Raw genomic sequence first — 21,950 nt, 5'->3', positions numbered from 1 at the left:
TTTAGCGAGTTTACCTGTCCGGACGGACAGACCAAGGGAGCTCGTGTACATTCTGGTCTTTTGTCAACAGTGACTCCTAACCACACTGTTATTCTCTCAAAATACATTTTATTAGTGGCACATGGAATTTAAAGTGAAGCAATTTCTTTCCAGAGAGAAGGTAAGCCCTGACAGACTAGAAGATTGAGCAGTTATGTCACAGCAAAAATACCATTTCCAGTGTAAAGAGGTTAATAGCAATACTCTCCACCAAGGAAGGGACTTTCTTCACCATGCTGACCACAGTGGACACTTGGCTCAGCTGGGGGAACCCACAGCACTGGACGGTCATGGACGCCATTAAGTCAAGGTCATCTCGACACTGGCCCCTCCCTGTCGTAGTAGAGGCGGAGTCCCCATCGCTCACCATGGGGACCCGGGGGTCTGGGAGGCGGAGGATGGCTGGGGGGAAACACACGAGGTGAGCGGGCTCGTGTGTGAGCCTGAGAAAACCCTCAGACTTGGAGGGCCTCCAGAGTCTCCATGACGACCCTTCATCAGCAGATTAGAGCCAGGGGTTACCGCAGGGTCCTTTGAAAGCATCTGGAAACACGCCTATGTTAGTAAGTCAGAGAAGATCGGCACTTTCTTAACAAAATCAGTTTCCCTCTCAGAGATTCTTTTACCTAATGTTCTTCTGGCTCAGAACGAGCTCTGCGACGTTCACGTGCAACATTCACCAATCCGTTAGCTCTGCTGCCCTGTCTCCCCTTCACTGTCTCCCCACCTCGTCCCAGCACTGGGTCCTGCCCCAGAGCGCTGCTCTCCTCCGGGGCCCCGGCACCCTCCCGCCTACAGCCTCTGTCACTGCAGTGGGTCCCCCAGTTCCAAAAGGCACTCCCTGCACTGAGGCCGTTTCTGTCCTGTTAAGATCATGCTGCTTCTTCTTTCTAACCTCAGATGACGGGGAGTATTCACGAGGAAGGCTCAGCGAGTTTGTCATCTTCACTAGTCTCATTTGACCCTAACATGGGCACGTCGCACTTCACTTTGGAATCTGTCCCCAACCAAACACTAATCAAGGCAACAAAACGAGTGACAGACTGCAGAATTTTCCATTCCTAGATCTAATTGATTAAGCTAAGTCTTGGCTTCTAGAATACAGCTTCCGGGGGCTTAGGGCAGGTCAGTGATGCTGGTGTCGCCAAGATCAATTCCAGAGTACAGCTTGCCATCCTTTGCGGCCCCCCAGGGCATGGATGTGGAGGTCCACTTCACCGCCCAGTCTCCTGCTTTGTTGACCAAGATGACACCACCTACACCTTTGACCTTTGACTTCATATAACCCAAGGATGCGTCAGCGGCCTCTTCTAACGTCTTTCCTGAAAACAATGAGAGGTTGAGAAACAACACAAGTTACTGAAAGGAATCTGATGGGAAAATTATTTACAGTGTGAAAAACCAAAGCGTGTTAACAAAGATTCTTAGTAAGTGATTTCTATTTCAATGTCTCAAACAAGGACTCTCACCCTACAAGGCCCTCCCTGCACTGGATGAAGCTGCCTTTTCTCCCACACGCAGGCTCAGAGTCTCTCTACCGCCCCCAAGAGGCAGAAGGCCACCAGTACTCCAAATCCTCTCCTTTCCTGACCCTAACAGAAGGGGGGTTAACCTGAAAGCAACGTCTGCAGCGAACAGGAAAGGGTTTCCCAACCTTCTCCGTCTATTTATGAACAGCTCCTATCCCCTCACAGTCAGACGGCACGACCGTGTTCCACGTACCCTGTTCCATGTGGAAGAGAGCGAGTCTGGCCAGATTCACCCTCAGGATGCTCTCTCCGTGCCCTGTTGTTGAAACGGCTCCAATATCATTGTCAGCATAACCTCCAGACCCTGCTCAAGGAAGGGAATTGTTTCTAACTGAGCGGCAACCGTCAAGAAATTCAAACACGTATTACAAGTCTAACGCTACATAAATATTAAACGCCAAGGTGCACTAGTGAGCGCCGTGTGAATAATACCCTGAGATGGGGATGGAGGGCACGTCGGGGAGGCACGTCTAGCCTTCCCAGAGCAGCGACACCAGGGCAGCCCCTCCTCTGCCCCCGGCACGTCCACCCAGCGCGCAGGGTGAAACATATACACCCCGCCCCCACCCCCCCACCGCTGGGAATTAAGATAATGTGCTCCCAGGTTAAGGCGAAGAACACTTCCACGTGCAATATCTCGCAGTGGTGGTGTGTCGCTCTCATGCCACTCAGATCTAATAACTGCAAACTTAAATTCTCAGCTTTCTTAGTTTGCTCGTTTGAGCCCATGCCTGGGCAAAGGATTCGTGTACTTAACCCTTTGGGAACAGTCTGCAGATCCTGAAAAGGATTAGAGAGAAGACAGAGGAGACTTCAGCACCCCAACCCCACCTCCCTCCCAAGTCCTCCACACCCCCTCCCCGAAACACAGCATCTAGGAAAACAGGTGCCTGCTGGACACGCCACCTTCTCCACGTGCCCTGGGCAACCCCCTCCAACCCACCGCCACTCCCAGAGATTCTAAAGCTGCCACCAGGAGGAGGAGGAAATGAAGGAAGAAAGAAGTGGGCGTGGGGGTGAGGCGAAGAGCAGAGAATGAGCGAGGATGAGAGGCCGGGGGAGGGGCAGGGGCAGTGATCAGCCGTCCAGCCCACCTATACACGGCGTGTCCCCGACGCGGCCCACCATCTTGTTGACGATGCCCCCCGTCGAGGTCGCGTAAGCCACATTCCCTCGGCAGTCCGCGGCAACGGCACCCACGGTCCCCAAGTTTCTGCCAAAAACCAACAAAGAGTGGCTGAAGATGAGAGACACTCCCCCACAGGTGACAGGGTAGCTTCATACACTTCTACGTTAATGGCACATGGGGCACACTTTGATGCCAGCATTCCCCACTCATGGAAACGGCAAAGAAAGCCTGTTTGCTTTACATTCTACATGTCAGTTAGACTGCTGGACATTCCTTTAGCCCTCAGCTCTAAGCGTCCATCCAATCCCCGCACCACCATTTTCTAGCGGGGTGATTAAGTTTTACCGTGTCTCATTTTTCCCATCTATAAAATGGGGATACAAATAACTGAGTGCATCTCAAGCTTTCGTGTGCATAAGCACCCCTTGGATCCCCAGCGCCCCCATCCGGAGACCCCGAGCTGGCGGGTACAGGATGGGACCCAACATCGTGTACTTCCGACGACCACCGGGTGACGCTGCTGCTGCCTGTCCGCGCACCCCTTTGCCTGTTTCACGGGGCTTTTGCTATGGAGACGAAATAAGTTGACTTTTTCTCTAACATTTGATTATAAATTTGCAAGTAGAAAAAGCTGAAGCAATTGTACGCTAACGGCCGTATACCCACCACCCCGATTCTACAGCGAACTATATTTCGGGCACTGTTCTAAACGCTGGGACACAGCAGCCAACTAAATGGACAAAGTACCTTCTCCCACGGAGCTTGCATTTGGGGCACAGGGTGACAGGGCAATAAAGAATGTCAGGCTTTACTGAACAGCAATAAACTCTAGCCTACAGCAGCACGTGGGACACGTGATGGTGGAGAGGTGCTGCTTTCTAAGGGCCTCTCCGAAGGAGCGAGGGTAAGCCAGGCTGATTGCTGGGGAAGAACATTCCTGAAGCAGGACATGCTTGCCAAGTTCAAGGAACTTCAAGGAGGCCACTGTGGTTGGAGAGAATAAAGCCAGGGAGAGCGTGCAGCAGGGTCAGAGGGACGGCCAGCAGGCAGACCATGAGGCTCTGACAAGTGGGGTGACTGTACATCCTGGTTTCCCAGGACCGTCCTGACTTACGCCTGCTGTCCCGGCTTAATTAATAGCGCCCCTTTCACTCTCAAAACTAAGTTCCAGTTTGAATACTGAATCACATGGTCATCCATCCTACTTACAGGCCATTGGAAGCGCGTTTAGTCTGCGTGAGGTGGCAAGACGATGGAGAGTTTGAACCGAGAAGTGTCACGAGATGAGTTAAGTTTTAAAAATAACCATTCTTACCACCGCGCCCATCACCGGCACGGCTAACAGGAAACAGACGCGGTATCAAGTATGGGCACAGAGGTGCGGGGACCTCGACCCTCACTCACGGCTGCCGGGCATGGGGACCGGCACGGCCACTTTGGGAGGCCGGCCACTTTGGGAGGCCACACACGGGGTCTCCGAAAGCCGACTCAGCCATTTTATCCCCACATTTCTGTCCAACAGAAACGTGGAGGTAAGTTCACCATGAAAGCGTACAGATGTTCACAGCAGCGCTACTTGTACTAACAGCAAACTGTAAATGACACAAACATCCGCCCAAGTAAATAACATGCCTCAGTGAAGGTGGACTCCGCTACACACGACAGACAGATCTCAGAAACGTTAAGAAGAGGCACCCAAAAAAGCACGTACTACGCAATCCCACTCAGATAAAGTTCAAAAACAGGCACCACTAGCCCACGGTGCTGGAAGCCGGGCAGGCGGTTTCCTTGTGGGGAGGGCAGTGACGGAGCGGGGGGTGTCGGGCTGTGTGCTGAATACCTGTGTGTCCACCTTGTGAAAGCTCATCCAGGGCTCCATATATGATCTATGCACCCGAAATGTGTGCTGTACTTCTACAAAGAGTCATCTTAGGAAAACTGTTCTGGCTATTGTGTGTGGACCGAGGGAGATGAGAGAGCAAACAGAGACTGTGTGTCCACCTTGTGAAAGCTCATCCAGGGCTCCATATATGATCTATGCACCCGAAATGTGTGCTGTACTTCTACAAAGAGTCATCTTAGGAAAACTGTTCTGGCTATTGTGTGTGGACCGAGGGAGATGAGAGAGGAAACAGAGACCCCCCCCTTAAGAGGCTTGAGAGGCAGTGGTCTGTGTCGGGGTGTTTCCAGAGGAGAGGGCGGGAAGGAGGCTGGACCTGGGACATTTTGAAGGCAGAGCTGACAGAATTTGCAGGTGGACCGGATGTGAGAGAGAGAAATCTAAGGCAGAAACCGAAAGGATGCAAGAAACATTTATGGAAAGGTAGAAGACTGGGAAGACGTTTTTTGCTTTATGGTGTGTGTGGAGTGGGGTTGGGTAGGGAAACAAGTTTAGTTTTGGACAAAAGCTTGAGGTATCTGTTCGGTAATCACGTGGAGAGGCTAAATTGTAGCTAGAGATGTAGCCTGGCATTCAAAGGACTAGAAAGAGAAAGCTGGGATCCTATTAGAAGGAAACGGGAACCCTATCTCCTGTCACTCACAAAAGCCAACCCAGACAGCTAAGGACCTAAATATAAAACACAAAATTCTTCAAGGAAATCTAGGCAGCTGTATGTCTCAGGGCGGGGATGGCTCTTAAGTTTCTGGTCTTACAAACTACACAAGAAGAGGGAGAGTACTAGTGATCACAAAAAACGTTCAAATGGCAAAAATACCATAAGCAAAGTAAAAGCAAATAAAAACAACAGATTTGGGATTTTTTTTTTTTTTTAACAGAGAAGATAGCCCTAAGCTTGATAAGAAGAGGACAAAACAACTACAGAGAAAAAATGATCACAGGACAAAAATAGGCAAATTCCCGGAAAAGACCCACAAACAAATGTCAAGCATCCACGCTGGCGGCTGTCAGGGAGGAGCGACGGCAGTGACGCGAGCCCCTCCCACCACATAAGGAAAGAGGTACCCTGTCACTGCTGGTGGCAGCCCCCCAACACGTACAAGGAGGGGGATGAGGCAAAAATACAAAGGCGAATGCAGGCCCACACACATGTCATATTTAGAAATAATAAAGATGTTCTGTCCTCTTACCGTGATAAATGTATCTTGAGAAATACTGTAAAGCTATGGTTTTCGTTTGACTGAAAGCTGACAAACTACCAATGACAATTTAATTATTAACATGCACATTTGTATCCTTTGTTGATCAGCTGGTAATGGCTGGATGAGTGGGGAAAAAAAACCCCACACAGACACATATACAATATAAATTATTATGTATTTATTCCATAAAGTTAATTTTCATTGCCTTCATCTCCAGGGGCATTGATCATGTCCTTACGATCAACATTTCCATGTAACATGCATTCTACTGACAAAGTGACAAATAACACAACTTTTCTTGAGCGATGTAGTTCTTAGGAAGTTTTTAATTAATTTTAACTTGGAGAAGCTTCACTCTGACGAGGCAGTAGCATTGGAACTATATATAAAACTCTTAAAGCAATACTTAGATTTGGAAATGAATCCTGATTTTTACATGACCACACTCAAATGCTACATGGGGTTACGTTCGATAAATTGTTATCACACAAGATTTTACTAAATATTTTAATTTGATCATTTAAATCACAATCACTATAGTCATTTTTGTCATCTCTTAAGCGGTGTTTAAATCAATGCAGAGTATCTTAAGCTCTTCTTTCAAATTTCATTGCTGGTATATTATAAAGAAAATTGAAAATAGCAGTATGTTGCTCGATTTTGTTCAAATCTCTTTACAAATGATACTTATACTTCCATTTATAATGAACAGAGAAACAGCCTCTAAAGAAACTGGTTTCAGGATCATCTGTACATGAATCTTCTCCTTCAAGTTAGGCAAATATTTTTGTTTCCTTTGTTTCAATTTCCTTATGCTTTCTGCGGATGTCATTTTTCTTGCATATTTCCCATGCACTTTTGGCTTTGTTTCTCTAAATTAAAAAAAAACATTTTTAATCCTTTAAAAAATGTAATAGGCAAACTTAGATTTTTTTTTAAAGCTTCTGTTAAGCTTATCAATGGAGAGGAATAGTTCAGACTAAGTAACTGTAGATAGTGCAAATTCAAAATTAATTTCACTTTCTGTCAAAGTCCGTGATTTGTTCTTTAAGGAACTTCTGCGATTTTTGCTGAACTCTTCTTATCTAAATTCGACTTCATTACTTCAACAGCATTTAGTTGGAATTCCCGCCACGTGAGGTCCGTTATAAGGTCAGATGTGAGTCTAACTAAGCCGTTCCACCTTTGGCCACATCTAGAGTATCTTGCAGTGGACCCTCTACTGTCTCACAGCATTGTCAGTATTGGTGCAGCTGAGGGCATGTCTCCTAGAAACAAATTCACGGTGAGCTGGCCGTGTCACACAGAATACTTCTGGACTCTTGGCCAAAGTTCGTGCTTACATACCTTTTATTTACCTACCATGTTAGCTCCATTATCACGGGCTTCCCTTTTAAATGTTAGTTTTTCAACATGTTCTCTGATCATGGTACACTCTAGTTGAACCGAGTTTTTTAAACTTCATGTATGATTTCATGTCTTGCTTTATCACCCATTAAACTAACCTATTTGAATTCTCTCTCCTAGATACTTATCATTAGGTTTTTTTCCTAATTACATTTTGGCATTTTATCAAAACTTGAAATAATTTTTATGAACCCTAGAAATTTCCCATTGTTTTCCATAAACACTGTGTTGATAGGGTCATGAAAAGTACCATTACACTTGTCCAAATATTATTATTCTTTCAAGAACATTATATCTATGTTTTCTATCTTTGCCTTTTCTGGTTATCAACTGTCTACTGTTTATTCAGCCTTTTCCCAGCGCTTCTAATAATTGCACGTGTCCTTTTTTGGTGTATGATTACACCAAATTGCTTTATGATTAGCAATTAAATCTTCCTTTAGTAAAGAACATGAAGTTGTCGGGATTTCATCTGAATTGCTCAAGTTGTGGATTTGGTGAGAATACTATTCCTACTAATTTTCATTGTTTTGATAAGTAATTAAATCTTCATTGAACAAAGAATCTGTAACGTTCTCTTTGTGAATTTTATGTGGCTCATCCTGGAAGAAGACTGCTTACTTTCTTTTTTTCCTCTAATTTTTATTCATTTATTTTTTGGCTGCATTGGGTCTTTGTTGCTGCTCGTGGGCTTTCTCTAGTTGCGGCGAGCGGGGCTTCTCTTCATTACGGTGCGCAGGCTTCTCACTGTGGTGGCTTCTCTTGGTCTGGAGCACAGGCTCTAGGCGCATGGGCTTTGGTAGTTGTGGCATGCGGGCTCAGCAGGTGTGGCTCGCGGGCTCTAGAGCGCAGGCTCAGTAGTTGTGGTGCATGGGCTTAGTTGCTTTGTGGCGCATGGGCTTAGTTGCTCTGCAGCATGTGGGATCTTCCTGGACCAGGGATCGAACCTGTGTCCCCTGCATTGGCAGGTGGATTCTTAACCACTGAGCCACCAGGGAAGTCTAAGAGTGCTTACTTTTAAAGCAGACTGTTTCTTTGAAGATATTTTACTTATTTTTTTCCTTTTAGCTTTTTTTTTTCTTTTGTGAATTCCACTTTAGTATTCTTTTTCTATCAAAATCTTGACTTGTACACATTTTCAGTAATCTAGGAATTAGAAAGTGAAATGTAACTAGACTGAGAGTGTACAAAATTAGAATTATTTTCATCAAAATTAAGGGCAAATCCCCCCAAAAAGAATGAAAGTAATTTGCAGATATAATTTCAAGTTAGTTTTTTCCTAAAGTTTACTAATATTAAAGTTTAAACATCAACTATAATTAATGAATATAACATTTTAAATAAAAATTACTTAAAAGTTAAACATTTCAACATTTAAAAAAATTTAACTCAAGCTTAAGTATTTTTATAGGAATAAAACCATTCATAAGTCTAATATTCAGTGTCCACTTAGTTGCCAACATAAAGAACTGGTTCCTCATGCAGGTTCTGTCTAGACCTGTGATGTCCAATATAGCAGCCACTGTCTGCACGTGGCTACTGAGCATTGGGAATGCAGGCAGTCTACAGCGAGACACGCTGGCAGTGTAAAATACACGGCAGATTTGGAAGATCTAGCATGAAAAGATGTAAAATATCTCATAAATAAATTCTTACACTGATTACGTGTTGAAATGATAATATTTGGGGTATACTGGGTTAACTATATTATTAATTCACTCGTTTCTTTTTACTTTTTTTTAATGTGGCTACTAGAAAACATTAAATTACATATATGGCTCTCATATTTCTATTGGATGGTGCTGGTCTAGACCTACATATCTACAAACTTAAGAGTAACAGGAATCGGCCCTCACGTGCAAGTCTTGCAGATATCGCACTAATTCATGAATAACTCCAGAACCACAAACTGAAACATGCAGAAAGAAAAAGTACGCTGCGCACTACTGGGAAACAACACTTGGTTATGCAAGAATTTGTTTGACAAATTATTGTCTTTTTCTCTTACCTAAGTCCTTCTGCTGTTCAAGTCTTCCCCACACTCCAAAACAGGGTCTATTTCTGATGTCAGCAGTGGCATAGTCCACAAACCTTTTGACTCAGGTGGTCTTTACTTCCAAGACATAGAGCAAGAGATGCAGAGAAGCACTTCCCTGGGGGCTGAATGATATTAGTCACAAGAGCGGATGATGAGGGCTACGGGTAATGCTGTGTCACTGCTGAGTGACAGAGACGCCCCATGGATCTGCAATAAACCAACTGTTTTGTGTAACTGTGATATGAGGGTCCTCTAAAGTGCAGGGCCCAGGGCAGGAGCCCCTCTTGCTTATATCGAAGAGCAGTACTGGCTGGTGGAGATGTGTGTTGTTGCAGAATTTTTGGAAAGCAATGTGGCAACATCTATTAAAATGTACATGAACCACTGATAAAGCAACCCCATTCCTGTGACTTTAGCCTACAGACACAATAGCGCACTCAGTAAAGATTATCAACAGCTACCAACATATGGCCAATCTTGTAAAGCAGATTCTTAACCTGGGGACACACTAGAATTACCTGGGGAACTTTTTTCTAATGGACTTGCCTGGCCTCTCCACCTCAGCTCTTCTCCACCTCAGCTCTACTCAATTAGATTTTTTCTAGAATTACCTGGGGAACTTTTTTCTAATGGACTTGCCTGGCCTCTCCACCTCAGCTCTACTCAATTAGATTTTTTTTTTTTGGCCACACCGTGCGTCATGTGGGATCTTAGTTCCTCAACCAGGGATCGAACCCACACCCCCTGCAGTGGAAGCCTGGAGTCTTAACCGCTGGACCACGAGGGAAGTCGCTAAATTAGATTCTTTAGGGAAGGGGCTCAGACATGTAGATTTTGAAAAAGCTCCCTAAGTGATACTAAAGTATACCTCTGGCTAAACATTACAAATCTAAAAGGGTATGTGGAGTTAATAGATTATATTCCATTATAAACCTCCAGGCCACATTCAAATTTTACTTTTCAAATTTTGCTTTAAGGTCCTTTTATTTGGTATTTTTGAATTGGTAACACAGAAAACCATAATTCAGAACACATGATTAATTCAGTTATAAGGCCTGTACTGATTTATCTTCCCTGTGAAAGGGTGCCTAAGTAAGTTCATAGGGTGGTCTACATCACAGAGAACCTGTGCAGTGTACCGAAGATAACAAACTGATCAAGAAGTATGCAGGTAATTAATACCTTAACACACGGCATTCATCTATTAAATCATGTTGGAGAAGGAACTCTTAGCTGAATTTGAGTTACTATTCATAGGAGTAATAAATGAGGTTAAATTTCAGAATCAAAAGAGCAATTTTTCCATTACTTAGTGTGAACTATTTTGTACAAAAACTGAAACCACCAAGTGATATTTGACTTATTTAAGAAACGTGGATAACCAGACATGAGTCAAACTTTCACATGTGAATAACTTGCAGAAATATGAGCCACAGATGATACTTACTTTTGATAGTCTGATTTCTGAGCACCTTTCTCATGCTTTTCGTTTTCTAGACGTTTTTTGTTTCTTTCTGTAACCAGCTGTTCTCCAGGAATTGTTGGAATCCCACTGGCTGCTGCAAATTTTGCTGCACCTTGGTCAGTCAGAAAGCAATGAGGTGTCTTGAGCCAGAAAGAAATGGGAAAACAGTTTTGTGAAAAAGTTAAAATCTTTTCAACTGTTCCTACTGTGTGGAAATAATTATTCTCTCGGTACAAAGCCTCAAAAATGCAAATTCCACTGGCTTGCTTTTCTGAATGTTGAAAAAAGCCTAGCTCTCCGAGTTTTTGTATTTTCAGAAAAACCCAGATGATGGAATATTACTAGGAATTCAACTTACATATGATCTTAAATTTAGAGAATTTAATCCATTTTTATTTCATACATGCTATTTATTTATCTACGCATGTATGTAGGTAGGTATATATTTATTTGCTGCACCGCACAGCTTGCAGGATCTTAGTTTCCCAACCAGGGATCAAACCTGGGCCCCCTGCAGTGGAAGCGTGGAGTCCTAACCACTGGAGCGCCAGGGAATTCCCCCATACATGCTATTTAAACAGTTGGTCTGTTCAGTGTGTATGTGTTGTGTTACATGTGTTGAGAGCAGGCTGAAGAAAATACAGGAAGATAACATGAAAACATGAAGATAATGTGAAATGTAATCACTGGTTAAGTGATCGTGAGTCAAATTACATCAACAGAGTCAGAATCTTGGTTTCCTTGAGAAACTTAAATAACATTGTTTTTGTTCTTTCATACAAGTTCAGGAGAACAGTGATCTCAAGTATTTCCCTACAAGTCAGAACCCTTTTAGGCACTGAAGTGCAGCAGTGACAATTCCTTAGGAAAAGGGTGCTTTAGTCCCACATACCTTTTCCATAACAAGCCGCGCAATTTTAATGGGATTTGCGACACAGCGGACTGCAGACACCGCTCCTGCAGACAGGTCTTTCCCATTCATGATACTTGCATCCATTTCAACTTCACCATTTTCGTTCAAGACAGATCCACAACCTAAAATCAAAAAGAAGCCGAAAAGCAAGAATTAAGAATTTAGAAATGGCTTCAGAGTTTCCCCTAAGCTGCCTACTTTAATTCATCCTCTACTCCATTGTCAAAGGAACGTTTTTAAAACCACAAATCTGACTTGATACCCTATGACCTACACAATGAACGGTATGAAGCCCTTCCTGCTCTGGCCTCTGACTTACTTTTCCAGCTTCATCTCTTCTCCTTGGCAAACTGAAATATTAGGTTTCCCTGAATGTACCATTAGCTCCCATTACTCTGTTCTCTTTACCACTAGCAACTTTTCTCCAACTTTCTCTGCCTAGATAATACTTGTAAGCCTAGCTATTCTTAAACTCTATGTGACTCAGTTTCCTCAGAGGGATAAGAACACAGGGATAAGAACAAAGCTCAAGAATATTTAAAGGAGTATAAAAATATCCAGCAACTAACAAGTGTTTGGTATCTAAAAAGAAATTACCAGGCTCACAAAGAAACAGGAAAATATGACCCATAATGAGGAACAACAAAATCAATTAATAGCAACAGATTCAGAAGAGACATAAATGATAGAATTATTAGACAAAAATGTTAAAACGGCTGTCATATGTACCAGAACATGGAAGAAAATACGAAAAGGACCCAGAGAGAACTTCTAGAGATGAAAAAAGAAGTCTGAAATGAAAAATACACTGGATAGGATTAACACCAAATTAGACACTGCACAAAAGATGAATGAACTTGAAGACACAGCAAACAAAAAGACTGAAAAAAAATTGAACAGAGTTTATCACTGAGCTCAGGGACAGTTTCAAGCACCCAGTATATGTGTAATTAGAGTCCCCAAAAGGAGAGGTGAGATAGAGGGACAAAAAAAATATTTAAGGAGGGGCTTCCCTGGTGGCGCAGTGGTTGAGAGTCTGCCTGCCGATGCAGGGGACATGGGTTCGTGCCCCGGTCCGGGAAGATCCCACATGCCGCGGAGCGGCTGGGCCCGTGAGCCATGGCCGCTGAGCCTGCGCGTCCGGAGCCTGTGCTCCGCAACGGGAGAGGCCACAACAGTGAGAGGCCTGCGTACCGCAAAAAAAAAAAAAAAAAAAATTTAAGGAAATGATGAATTTTCAAATTTGGTGAATACTATAAATTCACAGATCTGAAAAGTGCAACAAACTCCAAGGAAAAGAAACATGAACAAAACTACACTCAGGCACATCGTGATCAAACAGCTTAGTGCTAATGAGAAAGAGAAAATCTTAAAAGCAGCCAGAGAAAGACACATTAGGTACAGAGGAAAAAAGAAAAACGATAGTATACTTCTTGTCAGAAACAATGCAAACCAGAAGACAGAGGAGCAAGATCTTTGAAGCCCTCAAAGAAAAAAAACCTGTCAAGTTGGAATTCTACACCCAGTGAAAGCATCTTTCAAAAACCCCAAACAAAGACGCTTATAGACATAACAAAAGTTAAAAAAAAGTCATCAACAGCAGATGTGCAATATAAGAAATGTTAAAGGAAGTCTTTCAGGCAGAAGGAAAATGATAGCAAAGAGCAATCAGGATTTCCCCAAAGAATGAACACTGGATATGGCTAATATGTGGATAAACAGAAATACCTTTTCCCTTAGTTTTACAATATCTTTAAAATATAACTGTTTAAAGGAAAAATAATAACAATGCATTAGGCAACTTATACATATAAGTAAAATATATGACAACAGTAGCACAAAGGCTAGGAAAGGGGAAACAGGTGTATGCTGTATAAGGTTCTTATATTATGCATGAAGTATGATATTACTTAAGGTAGACTGTGACAAGTGAGAGATATATACTATAAACCCTAAAACAACCTTTAAAAAAAGAAGTCGAGCTACTAGGCCAACAAAGGAGATAACATGGAATTATGAACATTCAATTACTCCAAAAGAAGCCAGAAAAAAGCAGAAAAAGAGGAAACAGGGAACAATGAATAGATTGGACAAATAGAAAACAAACAGCAAGATGACAAATTTATGCCTAACCATATCAATGATCACATTAAATGTAAATGGTCTAAACACCCCAATAAAAAGCAGAGATTGTCAGGACTTTCCTGGTGGTCCAGTGGTAAAGAATCCGCCTTACAACGCAGGGGACACGGTTCGATCCCTGGTCAGGGAACTAAGATCCCACATGCCGCAGGGCAATTAAGCCTGCGTGCCATGACTACTGAGCTTGCATGCGCCTCAAGTAGAGTCCTATCCCGCCAGCTACAGAGCCCATGAGCTCTGGAACCCGCGCCACAACTAGAGAGGAGAAAACCCACACGCCACAACTAGAGAGAAGGCTGCGCACCACAACGACGAGCCCGCGCGCTGCAGCGAAAGATCCTGCATGCCTCAGTGAAGATCCTGAGTGCCACAACTAAGACCCAACGTAGCCAAAAATAAACAACAAAATAAATAAAAATAAATAAATAAATCTTAAAAAAAGCAGAGATTGTCAAATTCTACAAAAAGATAGGACACAATTACATGCTGCCAATAAAAAAAATCCACTTTAAATATAAAGATGCAAATAGGTTAAAAGTAAAAATGGACAAATTATACCATGCCAAAATGAATCAAATGAAAACTGGAGGCAAAGTATACTTCACAATAAGGAACATTAAATAATAATAAGGACATTAAGTAATGATATAGGGGTCAGTTCACCAAGAAGACAACAATCTATATGCTAAACAACAGTTTCGAAATACATGAAGCAAACACTGACAGAACTCAAAGGAGAGATAGACGAATCCAGTTACAATTAAAGACTTCAATACTCCTCTCTCATTAATCAGAAATGGACAATCAAGATACAGAAGGTATGAACATTACCAATGAACTTGACCTTATTGAGATTTATAGATCTTTCCATCCAACAACAGCAGAGTACATATTCTTTTTAAGTGCAAATGGGCAAGGTAGAACACATTCTGAGCCAAAAACCAAACCTTACAAAGTTTAAAAGAATGCAAATCACACAAAGTATGTCCTCTGATCATAACAGAATTAAACTAAAAATCATTAACAGAGAGATATTTAGAAAATCCACAAACATTTAGAAATTAAGCATGACACTTCTAAATAACCCATGATTCAGTGAGGAAGTCACAAGGAAAATTAGAACACATTTTGAACAGAATGAAAATTAAGACAACTTGTAAAAACATGTAAAAATCAAAGCAGTGCTAGAGTAAAATTTTAAACATTAAATGCTTGTATTAGAAAAGAATAGTCTCAAATTAATGATCTAACAGGAAAAGAACAGTAAATTATTTCCAAAGCAAGCTGAATGAATAAAGGAAACAATAAAGATAAATCAATGAAATCCAGAACAGAAAAAGAGCAGAAGAAAAAACAGAAAATGGGACTTCCCTGGTGGCACAGTGGTTAAGAATCCGCCTGCCGATGCAGAGGACATGGGTTCGATTCGTGGTCCGGGAAGATCCCACATACCACGGAGCAACTAAGCCCGTGTACCACAGCTACTGAGCCTGTGCTCTAGAGCCCGTGAGCCACAACTACTGAGCCCGTGTGCTGCAACTACTGAAGCCCAAGTGCCTAGAGCCCATGCTCTGCAACAAGAGAAGCCACCGCAATGAAAAGCCTGCATACTGCAACGAAGAGTAGCCCTTGCTTGCTGCAACTAGAGAAAGCCCGCGCAGCAACAAAGACCCAACACAGCCACAAACAAACAAACAAATAAATAAGAGAAGAAAAAAACAGAAAAATTCACCAAATCCACCCCCCGAAACTAAAACTAGTTCTTTGAAAAGAACAATAAACTTGATAAACTCTAGACTGACAAAGAAAAAAAAGACACATTACAAAAATCAGGAATGAAAGAGGGGACCTCGCTACAGACCATACAGATGTCAAAAGCATAACACAGAAATGTTGCAAATTCAGCAACTTAAATCAAATAGAAACATTTCTTGAAGGACAACTGACAAAACTCACTCAAAGAAGAAATAGATAAACTGAATAGTGCCATGCCTATTAAAGAATTTGATTTCTTAAAAACTTTCCATCAAAACAAACAAAAAACCAATCTACCAAATATTTACAAAGAAATAATAGCAACCTATACAAACTTCGAGAAAAACAGAAGAGGAGGGAACACTTTCCAATTCATCATATGAAGCCAGCATCACCTTCATTTCAAAACCAGACAGATGTTATAAGAAAATAAAACTATAGACCAGTATCTCTCATGAACATTGATGCAAAATCCTCAAGAAAACATCATCGGATCAAACCCAGCATTTACATATGTAAAAAATAACATGTCACAACAAAGTGGTGTTAATCCTAGAGAAGAAAACCTGGTTCAAAATTCAAAAATCAATCAATCAATATTCACCATATCAACAGACAAAAGAAAAACCACATGGTCATCTCAATAGATGCAGCAAAAGGATTTGATAAAATTCAACATCCACAGATGATTAAAAATCTCAAAAAACTAAGAATAAGGGAACTTCTCAACCTGGTAAAGGGCACCTATAAAACCCTACCACCAACATCATACTTAACGGTGAAAGACAGTGCCTTCCCCCTAAGACTGGGAAAAATGCAAGAATTTCTGCTCTAACCACTCCTATTCAACATAATATTGGATGGCCCAGCCAATGCTAGAAAAGAAAGAAAAGGCATAAAGTTTGGAAAAGAAGAAATACAATGGTCTCTATTTGCAGCTGACATTACTAGAAGTTACAGTAAGCAAGACAGTGTGGTGTTGGTGAAAGAATTTGACAAATAGATCAATGGAACAGAATAGAGAGTCCAAAACAGATCCACATAAATATATAAACTGATCTTTGACAAAGGAGGTGTGATACATTGACTTATCATAAATACATATTTTGGTCTTCGTCCAGGTACCTGGTTCACAGCTGCCAAACCCCTTGGAATTTCCTAAGGGATTAGAACAATGGGAGCATCTTTTGTTATAATATTTGGTCTTTTGCCCTCAGTTCCTGAAACCACTTCAGATCCGTACAGGTGAACTGGGTGTCCTGTTATTCATAACAAGCAGTTTTCAACCAAAACCAAATTTATGTTAATGAGGTAACTTTTGAAAACCCCCTAAAGGTGGGGGACTGGTTGCCAGCGGAACCAACCAGGATTAAAGGGCTGGAACTTTTAGTCCCACCCCCTGATTTCTGGGGAGGGGAGGACTGGAGATTGAATCAATCACCAACTGCCAAGGATTTAATCGATAATGCCTATGTAATGAAGCCAAATTTTGTGTAAGTGTTAAAGAGCACAGAACAGAGGCAAGGGGACAGAACAATTACTAAATATCTGATGACTAATTGGTTAAGATTTCCTGAAATTCTTTTCTCTGACAGATGTCAGGTAGGTGGTGTAATTCCCTAGAAGTGTTACTTAAACTTAAGCAAGTTACTTAAACTTTTTGTGCCTTAGTTTTCTCATCTGAGAAATGAGCGTAATAATAATTACACCTAACTCATAGGACTATGGTGCAGATTAAATGAGTTAATCATGCAAGTTTCTTAGACCACTGTTTGGTACATAGTAGACACTCATGGTAGTTATGATGATTATTACTCTAAAAAAGGACTGATTTGAGTGAAAGAAGCCAAACACAAAAGAATACACTCTTTGTGACTGCATTTATATGGAATTCTAGAGAATGCAAATTTATGACAAAAGCAGATCAGTAGATGCCTGGGGCTGGGGCTGGGAGGGGGGATTAACTGCAAAGTGGCAGGAAGGAATGTCTGGGAGTGATGGAAATTTTAACATCTTGGTTGTAGTGTGGTTACACAGGTATGTACATTTTTCAAAACTGAAAATGGGTACAGTTTATGGTGTGCAGTAAAGGAAGGGCACGTGTGGGACTGGGGATCAGAGTAGCAAGCTGCCTTTGAGAAGGCAAAAGCACTAGTGAAGCAGATTAAAGCTCTGGGCATCTCCCAAGCAGGGCTACCATTTGAGTTAGATGTGTCCGTGACTCTGGTAGGTATAGGGCAGGCACTGTGGCAGAGAAAACAGAAGGGGAGAGTGCTCCTGGGATTTTGGTCTCAGCTCTGGAAGGGGGCAGAAACCCCACCTACTTCCCCTAGGGCAACAGCTCCTAGCAGTGGTGTACACGGAGCTCCAGGTGGAGCCTCTCGGGAGGGATGAACTGCAGCAGCCGGCGGGCTGAACTCAGAGCCCTTTGGATGGTTATTACTGCTGGTCCCTGGCCGTTAACCCCGTGCACGACAGCTGGGCTGTTCTAAAGAGATTAACGCTATGGCTCTGACAACAGGAAGTTGAAGGGTGGATGATTAATGAGTGGGCCTTTGTGGGGTCAGGATGTGTGGAGGCGACACTTGGGTTTGCCTGCAAGAGCCTGAGGCAATCCTCACTGTCTTCCATGTCCTGGCTCATAAGGCACCGACACCCCCAGGCAATCAGGAAGCTGATGCCCTAGCTTGGGTTCAATCCCTAGCAACTGACCCTTCAGTAGATACAGCAGATTGGCTGCATGGAAGGAGTGGCCACCACAGAGCTCGGGTGCGATGGCATATTGCGAAAGACGTCGGGCTGCCCTTGAAATACAGTGACTTGGTTAATGCAATAACAGCATGTCCTGTGTGTTCTAAACAATGCCCATGGCAACTGCCAAAGGAGACTGAGGCCACCCACCAGAGTTCCTCACTGGTAAGGGATTGGCAAACTGATTATACTGGCCTCCTCCCTCTGAGAGAGGGTTCTAACATTCCCTGGTTTGTGTGGACTCCACATCTGGCTTAACCCAAGCTTTCCCCTGTCCCCAGGCAAACCAGGCCGCCACCGTTAGGGGATTAGAGAAGCTAAGTACCATGTAGGGGTACCCTCATCAAATAGATAGTGACTGGGGTCACATTTCAAAGATTGTGATATGCAAGACTGGGCAAAAGAACATGGCACTGAATGGAGGTTCTATCTCCTCTATAACCCACAAGCAGCAGGGCTGAGAGAAAGGAAAAATGGAATATTAAAGCAGTACCTTAAATTACTAACAGATAAAGCCACCGTGGCTGGGTGTACTAAAGTACTGTCCAAGGCTTTCATACATCTGAATGATCAACGAGTAGGGCTGTTGCCCCATATCCCAGACTGGGGACCCCTACGGAAGCACCGATACCAAAAAGGTACGTCAGGAAACAGCCGTTGCCCTGACTTTCACCATGGATCAACGTGCTATGGTGCTGAGAACACCAAACTGCATCACACCTGGGAAAGGAGATTATCTACTGGAATTTGCAATGGGACACTCTAACAGGATGGGTGAGGCGGAACTACTCAATCTCCACTGGGATCCTGTTGTCCTGCCACAAGCTGGGCCTGTTGAAATGCATTACACCTGGAATGGAATGCGTACCACTGGAAAAGAGGAGAAGGTGAGGGTTCTGGTCTCATGTATCCTGCCACCAGTCCATCTCCTCAAGCCTGACAGCACTACCTCCCCTGGCTAACATGTATGGTATATAAAACCAGCGTCAAATTCCTAAGGCTGCTGACCTCCCTCTCCTCAAGGCCAGGTGGGCATGTTCTGTTTCCCACTGGAATGATCTTTTGGCTGCTGTCTTTGAGCCCTCCATTGGCCCGGAGCACATGACAGCACACATAGAGCCTCCTACTAAATGCACTCACCAAGCCTTGAATGACAGCCAACAAAGCCTGTTCTTCCAGCACACTGAAATGTCTCTAATGAGACAAGCTCTCCTCCAAAACAGAAAGGCCTTGGCCATTATTACTGCCTTGCAAAGAGGCACCTAGGCCGTTATCCAAACAGGATGTCGTGTGCTCATACCCGATGAGCCTGTTGATGTGGTGCCTTTATTAAATCACAGGACACAAGTGAACGCTCCGAGTGGTCTGGCTCCCAGCCTAGGGGACTTAGTAACAATGGTCTGAATCACGAGGCTCTCGGTGGAGAAAGGTATCCGTGATCTGGGGAATTATTGTCTTAACCCGTGTTTTCTTCTGTATGTGCCTGATGCTGTGGCATCTGCCTCCAATGCAGCCAGACAGCCGCCAAATGAGCCACCCGTTATTGACCGCTCAGGGCACACTGTGGAAGAGAAAGTGCGTGAGATTGTAAGAGCCGGTCGCGAGGGGTGGAGCGCTGGGGCAATTGGAGTCCCCTCACCCCTTCCTCTTTCCTTGGAGTGTGCTCTCCGCTTGTCTTCTTGCACCAGAAGCTGCCCAGGACACAGCCTTGAGATGTGGTGTTGAGACCATCTGGACGGTATATGTGACTGAGCCCAGATAAGGCCACTATATAAACTTTTAAGATTCTGGTGGGCATGGACAGAGGTCTACTTATCCTGCAAGGCAAGCCTCTTGTGTAAGTTCCCATGCTTATTAAACCTGCCACCTACCAATCTGGAGAGGTCTGCCTTTTCCTGTGGTCTCTCCCTGCCCTCCCTGTATGGGGAACCGATTCAAATTACACCCTGAAGCTCCCAAGGTTGCCACCCAACAGTAGTCTACCCTCTTCACTCACAAAAAGATGCAATAAAAAAAGCCTCTTGCTATGTGAATTCTAGAAAGCAGATTAAAGAAGAAAGGGGGAATAATGAATTTTAAAATTCTTCAGAGCAATTTGGTCAAGAGGTAAAGAGAGAAAAACTAAATCTTTTCAGCATATTAGATTTTACCATAAAACTGAAGAGATTCATTGACACTTTAGAGAGGTTCTATTGATCTGGGAGTAGAAGCTTAACCCGGTTTGGCATCAGTTACCAGTTGCAGTGAAAATTTACCTGCGTTGAACTCAGGATCATCTTCCAGGACGGTCACGGCTCCTTCCACAGCGTCAACTGCGCTCCCTCCCTCCTTGAGGATGTTGTAACCCACGGTGGCGGCTTTGACGATGCCCTGGCGCACCCGCTCCTTGCGGTCATTGGAGATATTGCCGCCTCCACCACCGTGGACCACCACGACGGCGGCATTCATGGCGACGGATTCTAGGGATCAGGAAGACGAAAGCGTCCTTTCAAGCGGGTCCAAGAAAACCGCACGGGGCTTAAGTCTCCCGTTGGGGACAAGGTCCAGTTTCTACGCAGGGAGGGGAAAGCCCTCAGAGTTTACAGCCTCAGGCAAATTCCTGAGGCCCAGGGAGTACGGAGGACAGGCTGGGGTTTGAACTTTGCAAGAAAAGCCCAGAGCGCCCGCCCCCGGCCCGGGGCACCTGCCGACTTCGCGGGGGCGGTGGGATGCTCTGCGCCCCAGAGCCCGCGCCCCCTCCTCGTCCACTGACACCAGGTTTCCGTTTCCCCGGGGAACCCCAGGTCCTGTCCCGTGCTGGGCCCCCGACTGGGATGGCATCTGGGGTCGCAGCTCCAGCCTTCCTCCCCGGCCCCACGTCGGGCCTCGGTCTCCCTGGGACTTGTCCCCGGCTCCCACCCCCGCCGCGGGGCCAGGGGCGGCCTGAGGGCTGGATCTCGCCAGTGCCCTCCCTCCTAGAGCCCCCGGCACCGGGGAGTGTGCCTTTCGAGGTCTCGGGTGGCGACTCCCGCAGGGCCGTCGACTTACCGAGGACGCCGCAGGAGGCGGACACCGGGGCTTCGGGCTTGGCCGAGCCGCAACCTGCAAAGCCGAGTCTCTGCAGTCGAAACCGCTCTGGAAACCACTGTGCCCGCAACTTCTCAGCCGGCAACGGCTCTGCGCCTGCGCACGAGGGCGGGGCAGCGCGCCGCGGAGAATTACCGTAAAGCCCCAACGCGCCGCCGCGGCGCAACCCCTCTGTCGGCTTCGCCACTGCGGATCCGACTCTCGCCGCCCGGCTCCTAGTACAGGGGCTATGCTGGCCTTCTGTGCATGCGAGCTTCCTAGTGGGATGCGGGGAACTCCTCCTCCTCCTCACGAGGCGGAGGGGTGGTGTTGATGGCGAGATGCAAGAAGTGATGTGCCGCGGTTTTGTAATTGAAAACTGAAAAGCATCGCTGCACGCACTGAAGTCCTTCCTCTGCCCGAGATGTTTCGCAGACTTGCTAGTTATTCTCTTCCTTTTAATTGTCTCTCCCCGTAACGTTTGGTAAAGAACAGAAAGACAACCTCTGTAATTGGTCTGGTTCTGTGCCTGGGGTGCACTGAAGAGTCTGAAAACCCCTTCTCTGCGCCTCAGGATCTCAGCTCTAAATTCCTTCAACCACAAGTGACCTAATTTTTTGGTGACACTTTTCCTC

The 21,950-nt window shown here is 44.4% G+C and overlaps 1 protein-coding gene across 1 annotated transcript; it reads right to left on the bottom strand.

Moving 5' to 3' along the window:
- Positions 1-69: 69 nt before the first annotated feature.
- Positions 70-21,419, bottom strand: ASRGL1 (asparaginase and isoaspartyl peptidase 1). Its single transcript, XM_007114441.4, has 7 exons — positions 21,298-21,419; positions 20,526-20,729; positions 11,602-11,744; positions 10,692-10,849; positions 2,663-2,781; positions 1,762-1,872; positions 70-1,361 (listed from the first exon to the last, which is right to left on the bottom strand). The coding sequence occupies exons 2-7, from the start codon at positions 20,716-20,718 to the stop codon at positions 1,156-1,158; spliced, it is 930 nt and encodes a 309-aa protein (XP_007114503.1). The 5' UTR covers positions 20,719-20,729; positions 21,298-21,419; the 3' UTR covers positions 70-1,155.
- Between the last annotated feature and the right edge of the window lie 531 nt (positions 21,420-21,950).

Source organism: Physeter macrocephalus, unplaced genomic scaffold (assembly GCF_002837175.3).
Source record: "Physeter macrocephalus isolate SW-GA unplaced genomic scaffold, ASM283717v5 random_1548, whole genome shotgun sequence".
Classification (NCBI taxonomy): domain Eukaryota; kingdom Metazoa; phylum Chordata; class Mammalia; order Artiodactyla; family Physeteridae; genus Physeter; species Physeter macrocephalus.
The sequence above is the reverse complement of the archived record's forward strand: the minus strand, read 5'-3'. Positions and strand labels throughout refer to the sequence as shown.